The sequence below is a fragment of the Zea mays genome, chromosome 8, assembly GCF_902167145.1.
Source record: "Zea mays cultivar B73 chromosome 8, Zm-B73-REFERENCE-NAM-5.0, whole genome shotgun sequence".
Taxonomy (NCBI): Eukaryota; Viridiplantae; Streptophyta; class Magnoliopsida; order Poales; family Poaceae; genus Zea; species Zea mays.
In genome coordinates, this window is record NC_050103.1 from 156,178,753 (window position 1) to 156,187,340 (window position 8,588).

Here is an 8,588-nt window from a genome sequence, read left to right on the forward strand (position 1 = left end):
GGTTGGGGCTATAAATACCTCCAACCACCACTCTTCAAGGCATCTAAGCATTCACTACTCCTCATTCAATACAAGAGCAATACACAACACTCCAATACACAAATCAAAGCCACCGATCGAATCGAAGTCCACAATTCAACTCTAGTTTTTAGGACTTGTGAGAAGATCGACTTGTGTTCTTTTGTTGTTCTTGTTGCTTGGTTGGCTTTCTTCTTTCTCTCATTCTTACTCTCAAAGCCTTATAAGCGAAGCAAGAGATACCAGTTGTGTGGTGGTCCTTGTAGGGTCTAAGTGACCCGGGAAATCAAGGAAGGAAGCTCACTCAGTCTAAGTGACTGTTTGAGAGAGGGAAAGGGTTGAAAGAGACTCGGTCTTTGTGATCACCTCAACAGGGAGTAGATTTGCAAGAACCGAACCTCAGTAAAACAAATCACCGTGTCATCCGCCTTATTTGCTTGTGATTTGTTTTCACCCTTTCTTTCGGACTCGATTATTTTTCTAACGCTAACCCCGGCTTGTAGTTGTGCTTAAACTTTATAAATTTCAGATTTGCCTATTCACCCCCTCTAGGCGACTTTCAAAGCTCCTTTGTCAAATTTTCACATTTTTCAATTTACTGAGCGTAAGCATTTTTAACTTTAACATGCCTTTTGTTTTCTTTAATAAGGAATTCCTCTTGGCTATCCAAAAGTTCATCCTTCTCATGAATGGCTCCTATCAATTCATTTAATTTTTTCCTTTTGTTGTATGTTAAGGTTGGCAAAAAGGGTAAGCAGATCATCTTCATCATCACTAGGACTACCCTCATCACTAGATATATTATACTTGGGGTGGTTCTAGATTGTACCTTCTTCTTTTTGCCGTCCTTTGCCATGAAGCATTTGTGGCCGACGTTGGGGAAGAGAAGTCCCTTGTTTACAGCGATGTTGGCGGCATCCTCGTCGTCGGAGGAGTGGTGGAGCTCTCATCGGAGTCCCATTCTCGACACACATGGGCATCGCCGCCCTTCTTTTTGTAGTACCTCTTCTTCTCCTTCTTCCCCCTCTTGTCGTTGCCCCTATCACTATCACTAGACATAGGACATTTAGCAATAAAATGACCGACCTTACCATATTTGTAGCACACCCTCTTGGAGCAGGGTTTGTAGTCCTTCCCCCTCCTTTGCTTGAGGATTTGACGGAAGCTCTTGATGATGAACGCCATCTCCTCATTGTCGAGCTTGGAAGCGTCGATAGGGAGCCTACTTGATGTAGACTCTTCTTTCTTCTCTTCCGTCGCTTTGAATGTGATGGGTTGCACCTCGGGTGTGGAGGTGCCGCCTTGCTCCAAGTCGACGATTTGTTTGGAGCCTTTGATCATTAGTTCAAAGCTCACAAACTTCTCTATCACTTCCTCGGGAGACATTAACTTGTATCTAGGCTCCCCACGAATCAATTGAACTTGAGTAGGGTTACGAAAAACAAGGGATCTTAGAATAACCTTGACCATTTCATGGTCATCCCATTTTGTGCTCCCAAGGTTGCGCACTTGATTGACCAAGGTCTTGAGCCGGTTGTACATCGCTTGTGGCTCCTCTCCTTGGTTGAGGACGAATCGACCGAGCTCCCCCTCGATCGTCTACCGCTTGGTGATCTTGGTCACCTCATCTCCTTCGTGCGCGGTTTTAGGACGTCCCAAATCTTCTTAGCGCTTTTTAACCCTTGCACTTTATTATACTCCTCTTGACATAGAGAGGCAAGGAGTATAGTAGTGGCTTGAGAGTTAAAGTGTCGTATTTGGGCGACCTCGTCCGAGTCGTAGCCCTCGTCCCCCATGGTAGGTACCTGCGCTCCAAACTCAACAATGTCCCATATGCTTGCGTGGAGTGAGGTTAGATGATGCCTCATTTTATCACTCGACATACAATAATCCTCACCATCAAAATATGGTGGTTTGCCTAATGGAACCGAAAGTAAAGGAGCACGCTTAGAAATATGGGGATAATGAAGTGGCATCTTACTATACTTCTTGCGCTCATGGCGCTTAGAAGTGACGGACGCCGCGTCGGAGCCGGATGTGGAGGGCGACGAAGAATCGGTCTCGTAGTAGACCACTTTCTTTATCTTCTTCTTCTTGTCGCTACTCCGAAGCGACTTGACGCGGGGAGGGGATTCAGCCTTGCCTTTGGCGCCAGACTCCCTTGATAGAGCCTTCCTGTGGCTTATGGCCTTCTCGCCGGTTTCCATATCCCTCTTGGCGGATGCTCCCGACATCACTTCGAGTTGTTAGACTCTAATGAAGTACCGGGTTCTGATACCAATTGAAAGTCACCTAGAGGGAGGAGGGGGTGAATAGGCGGAATCTGAAAATTATAAACTTAAGCACATACTACAAGCCGGGGTTAGCGTTAGAAATGAATTCGAGTCCGAAAGAGAGGGAAAACAAATCATCCAAGAAATAAAGCGGATGAACACAATGATTTGTTTTACCGAGGTTCGGTTCTAAAGAACCTAGTCCCCGTTGAGGTGGTCACAAAGACCGGGTCTCTTTCAACCCTTTCCCTCTCTCAAACGGTCACTTAGACCCAGTGAGCCTTTTCCTTAATCTCCCGGGTCACTTAGACCCCGCAAGGACCACCACACACTTAGGTGTCTCTTGCTTCGATTACAAATCACTCGAGAAAAGAAATGAGAAAGGAAGAAGGCAATCCAAGAGGCAAGAGCTCAAAAGAACACAAAATCTCTCTCTCACAAGTCACTAAGTCCTTGAGTTGAATTTGGGACTTGGAGAGGCTTTGATCTTTTGAATTGTGACTAGAAGTGAATGCTAGAGCCCTTGTATTGAATGTGATGCTCAGAAATCTTGGATGCTTTAAGTGGTGGTGGTTGGGGGATATTTATAGCCCTCAACCACCATATAGCTGTTGGGGATGGCTGCTATCGATGGGCGCACCAGACACTGTCTGGTGCGCATGTCACCCAACCGTTAGGGTTCAAGAGCTTCTGACCGTTGGAGGCTTTGTCCTCTAGTGGCACTGGACAGTCCAGTGTCGCACCAGACATGCACTGTGCAGTGTCCGGTGCGCCTCTGACGGGCGGCTCTGCTCTGGCGCGCACTATTGCGCGCTGTTCATCTGAATCTTCAGCTTTTGCAGGCGACCATTGCGCGAATTAGTTGTTGCTCCGTTGGTGCACCGGACAGTCCGGTGGCACACTGGATAGTCCGGTGAATTATAGCGGAGCGCGCCTTGAGAAACCCGAGAGTGGGGAGTTGGACGCTGTACGGTCCTGGTGCACCGGACAGTCCGGTGCGCCAGACCAGGGCACTCTTGGTTTCTTTGCTCCTTTGTTTTTGAACCCTTTCTTCAATCTTTTATTGGTTTGTGTTGAACCTTTATGCACCTATAGAACATGTATTCTAGAGCAAACTAGTTAGTCCAATTATTTGTGTTGGGCATTCAACCACCAAAATTATTTATAGGAAAAGGTTAATCCCTATTTCCCTTTCACTTCCCCAGCACAATAGTCCCTATCGCTATGACAACCAAAGTAGAGGTAGAAAGCTAGTGGGAGACAAGCAGGCATGATAAGGAAGCCGAGCGCGCGGTGGTGATAAAGTAACCGACACCGAGGTTGGAGAGTGAGGAGAGGAGGGGTCACAGAAGGTCGCGGGGCTTGCGGCCACGGGCGACGCGACAGGGCGATGGACGACGGCGAGGACGACTCGCAACGCCATGGCTAGCAAGGGTTTCATCAGAGGGGAAACATGTGGAGGAGATGGCGGCAATAGGGGTTGGTGAGTACCTCTACCATCAGGGGCGGTGTCTCCCGACCCAGCGTAGATCGCGGCGTAGAAGCTGTCAGGGTAGTTGAGTTCGGAGCTCGCCATGGACGGTGCCATGCCCTACATCTCTGCCCAAATCTCGCCCGCGCACCGATCAACTAGCGCGAGACGACAAGTAGAGTTTACTCCTCCGAACCTCAAGTCTTCTTCCTCACGCCGAGATCTGGAGGAAGGGAGGGAGACGGGGAGCCGACGCTAGCCTTGTCCCTTCGTGGGCGACACTCTAAATGCTCCCCGCTGAGGTGGCTGAGGGATGGGTGGTGATAGGAGAGGGAAGGGGTGGAGAGGTCTCGATGAGGGAGGGAAGGGGTGACACATAGATTCACATCGTGAGGAGGGGGCAGAGACGACGACACCGATGATGGGGGTTGGGTGCGGGCGTGCGGCGCTGAGGCCAAGGAGCACAGAGGCGACGACGGATGCGGCGGGCGCGGGGGAATAGCGAGTGGGGGCGGGGGCACATCTGGACAGGGGCAAGCGTGGCTGTGAACGACTAGTAGTAGTGATAATACTTGCTCCATCTAAAATATACTAGATCAAGCGGCGCCCCTTCGGGCGCCCTATCCGGCACCGGGAAATATGAATACATAATTATACACGCTATAATCAAACTAAAAGGAGGATGTACTAAATCTCAAACCAAAATTGTTTAGTTCAGTGAGAAAGAAAACAGATACTCAACAGAACATAGAACACAGATAGCTCGAAAATAATTCACATTAAAGTTGTAGCACCGCACTTAAACATGCACCATAGCATGACGTTGAGGCTTGTTTCAGCTGGAAACTGGTCCAAAATAAGATTACATGGTCCAAACCAGAGGTATTTACAAGGTACCTAGAGCCAACTCTTGGCCGGTACAATCCAGACAGCTAGACACAAACATTACGCAACTACAAGTGCAGAGCCATTTCATCTACTAAAGCCAGCTGAACAATCCATCCACAAAAGATCTACAAAAGGCAAGACATCATCTGTGACGTGTTCAGACTGCAGATTTGTCAAGGCTGCAAACAAATATAAGAATGTGAATATAAAGTTCCATAAATATAACATGTGTAAATTTCTAGGGCAACAAAAATGTTTTGGCAAGGGTTGGCTGTCAGACATTCTTCAACGCGGCATTATTTTTTTGAACTATCATGAAACTTGTTTTGCTGAAAGACTGGAAACTATTGAATATATAAGCTCCTTTTTAATAATAGTCTATAGGACCTATTATATTAAGTGTTTTCATTAGAATTGCTGGTCCAGTGTGTAGAGCACGTGAGAATTACAAATCAGTACTGTTTAGCGTGTCAATTGTCATTGGCTCTCTGTTCGTTTAATCATGACAAGTGGATGTTGGGAGTGTTTTGTTCTTACAAGTTGCAACAGTACTGTTTAGCTAAACCGCACTGTGGAGAAGCTGCAACAGCAGCTCATGGAGGAACAGAACGCAAGGCTGGCAAAGGGCTATATTATTTAGCAAAGCCTGAGCTCAATACGTGCACTTCCAGAAAGGCCACTCAACACAACCGCAAGAACCCCCCAAGCCGCAGGAATTCCCCAATGAAGCTGTCAAAGGTACAGATCCCCAAGTAAACTCAAGAACCCGGTGGACAGACACCAAGAAACTGGACAATTCTGAGAGGCCAGGTATCCCCGCACAGCCCTCAAGGATCAGGAAAACCCTGAGCTCTAGCACAAGCAGCATATAATCGAGAGGAGACCAGCCAATCATTGGGGTCATAACAGCACCCATGGGAACAAAAAAGGATCGGTTGCATCCACCGAGAGAACAAAAGCCTAGATTTTCAAATTGGTTTCTAAGACACATTTTATTTGTATTAGAGACCAAAAGGAAGTCGAAAGGAGCTTTTGCTAGCTTCTGTGGGATCCAAAAAGTCAATGCACAAGATATCCCATAGAAGCCAGTATTTCAAATCAAAGGCCTAGACAAACAGGACTGGGTGTATTTTCTAAAGCTAGACAGCAGTCACCATCTGTCTCACACCAACTGCGTATATCGGCAAAAGGGCACATTAGGTTGCAAAGTAATGATCTGGAGATCGAGTGTTGCAAACTTTAGCCAAGTCTGGTGAAAATTAGGTTTAGTTCAGAGCATAATAGGTCCATGGCAGTACAGGTGCAACATAAATGTGCCACATCTGTTTTGGCACTGCAGCTAAGACCGTTGCAACAATAGGAATGGAAGCGTAAGAGTCACTGTAGTCCATTGCTAATTTAAATGTTGCCCATCACAACTGGACAACGTTTTTTCAGAGGCAAAAGAAAAGCGAGCAAATAAGGCCACAATTAAATCTAAGACCTATTTGATAACAGTGGCATTCAGACTGTTGTAAACAACAAGAAAGCACAGAGAGGCAGAGGATGTACCTAGAATTAGCAATGCCGGAAGCCAAGTCATCGCCATCACCAGTTTTATCAGCTGAGCCTCCCGATATCTTCCTCGCAACCTGCCTGGTGGCTGAGGACCCACCTTTTGATAGTGGCGTTGGCGACCTTGCACGCTATATCGAAGTGCATAAAGTTTGTAAGGCGACCTGAGTTGGTGGCAACAACAAATTTATTGAGTGTTCGAAAGCATGGGTTACCTTATCCTTGCCGTAGTTTTTGGTGCTCTGTGGTGTCTGAGAAGAGATACCTCCAGTTGGGACAGAGTCTGCTGACGTAGACTTGGATGCAGCCCGCGCAGACGAAATTGATGAAGGTTGGGATCCACTGGGTGAAATTGGAACCTGACCTCCATCACCAATCTCGGCGACAACCGTGTTAACCTGGAAACACACATTGCCTAAAGCAATGGTGCTGTCTGTGAAGCTTACGTTGAATGTGTACACCTTTTCCATCAGCTTAGTTATTTCATCAGGAATAAATCCGGGTGGATTATCCACGATCAAGATGTCAAGTGGTTTCTTAACAATGCGTTGTGCCATACGTCCAAATACTATGAAATCAGTCTCGCCTGTCTCATCTCCTGCTGTGATGAGCAACCTGTACCTGCACATAAAGTAGCAGTCACAGATGTATGATTAAGGAGTAAGAAGGCATAGATGTACCAGACCAAGAAACATCACATACCTTGGATTAGGCGGACCAACATGGCCACAACCAGAGTCCGAGCATTTATAAGCATCACCATGAGACTTTGTTTTCTTGAGGCACTTTCTACAGGACTCGTACCACCATAGTTGATCAATCTTAAGAACGGTAACTGTTACCAACCACTCAACTTTCTAAAGAACAGTTAAATGAGGCAGTATAGGGGTTAGCATTGTTCTCTTAGGCACACAAGAAGAGTGTATAAAAAGACGTAGTCGATTAGCATGAAAGGAATCACCTCATGCTTGAATGGATGCAGGTGTTTGATTTCAGATACTTTCTTATGCTCAGCGGTAGAAATCCTCGGCACACGCTGCGTCGAACCAGCAGCAGACATAATTGGGCTCCTTTATGCTGCAAGCTAAAAAAGGAGACAAGCGAGCTGGACATATAAAGGGTAGATCTATATTTTTTGGCGCTCAAGGGAAGCAGGTGACGTGTTTATGGTACCTGGCTGCAAGGCTTGTTGCCTCTGGAACCTGCGGATTCACGTACCATTTGCAAGACGATCCACCTGTTAGCGAAGTGGTACCTGAAAGGTTTGGAACCTTGGGTAAAAATAGTCTTAATAGAAGTGTAAATAGCAAGGTTAGACAAACATACCAGCATAGGATCTAGCAAGAGTACCAACAAAGATAATAATCTGGAGTGAGTCCTGGCCGGCAATACTAATCTGATCAGCCGGGAAGGAGGTTGCCTGCTCACCCCACAGCACAACCTCAAGGGGAGTACAGCTAAAAACGCGATTAAAACAAGTCACAAGTATAACCTCATGGGTAAAACAACTTGTTGCAGGGGTAAGTAACTAACCTCTCATTTTGTATAGTGATGGATCTCTTTGCTGTTTGAGTCTGGCGCATCTTTGTACGAATGGTTGCGACATCCGAGATCATGGTGACCGCGCCAATGACATCTATTTTACATAACAATATAGAGTGACAAGAGAGCATTTGGTAGAACTGTGTAAAACGCATGATGGATTCATGCTATGTACCTATGAAATACTCCCTAATGTCCACAAGGGTTGTAAGCTGGTCAAAGGGAGTGAGGGAGTAAACAATCTCTGGAAAAGCCGGTGGCACTTCAATAAGCGCCTCGATTGTCGTCCATTTTGTGAAACCGATCATGATATCGTTGTCAACAGGCTTGTACATCCTATTTGCTTTCCTGATCTGAACGTAGGAGATGTTGTAGACATTGCCCTCCTTTATCATGGGCTTGAAAACGGCAGCGAGTGGAGGGTATATTTGAGCATGAGCACTGCCACCCTACACAAAATAAAAGAAATGTCTCTGTCACTATACAATTTTGGCATAATTTTTAGTGATATCATGTGTTTCAATATTATAAGTGAGGTAACCATTATGTCTGAGAGGGACTGAAGCCAGACTAACTGTTGTAATACGAAGCTAAATGGAGGGAGTAGCATCTATTTAGAATGTGGTTAACTATTTATTGGACCATGTTAACATTTTCAGGAAGATGTTGCTGCCATATTCTGAGTAGCATACAAGGACAAGCCTGGAATAATTTTGTGGGATGTAGTTAATGCACCAGAACCAGTAAGTCTGTGGGAATGCTGCCTTAATTCAAATCTACATCAATGTTCATGTAGTAAGAAGATTGCGTACCTCCTCATCGATGAGGACCATATCAGCGTG

The 8,588-nt window shown here is 46.1% G+C and overlaps 1 protein-coding gene across 1 annotated transcript; it reads right to left on the reverse strand.

Annotated features, from left to right (window-relative positions):
• Positions 1–4,807: 4,807 nt before the first annotated feature.
• Positions 4,808–8,588, reverse strand: LOC118473156 (uncharacterized). Its single transcript, XM_035961867.1, has 3 exons — positions 8,559–8,588; positions 8,033–8,195; positions 4,808–4,839 (listed from the first exon to the last, which is right to left on the reverse strand). Exons 1-3 carry the CDS (start codon positions 8,577–8,579, stop codon positions 4,808–4,810), a joined length of 216 nt encoding a protein of 71 aa, XP_035817760.1. The 5' UTR covers positions 8,580–8,588.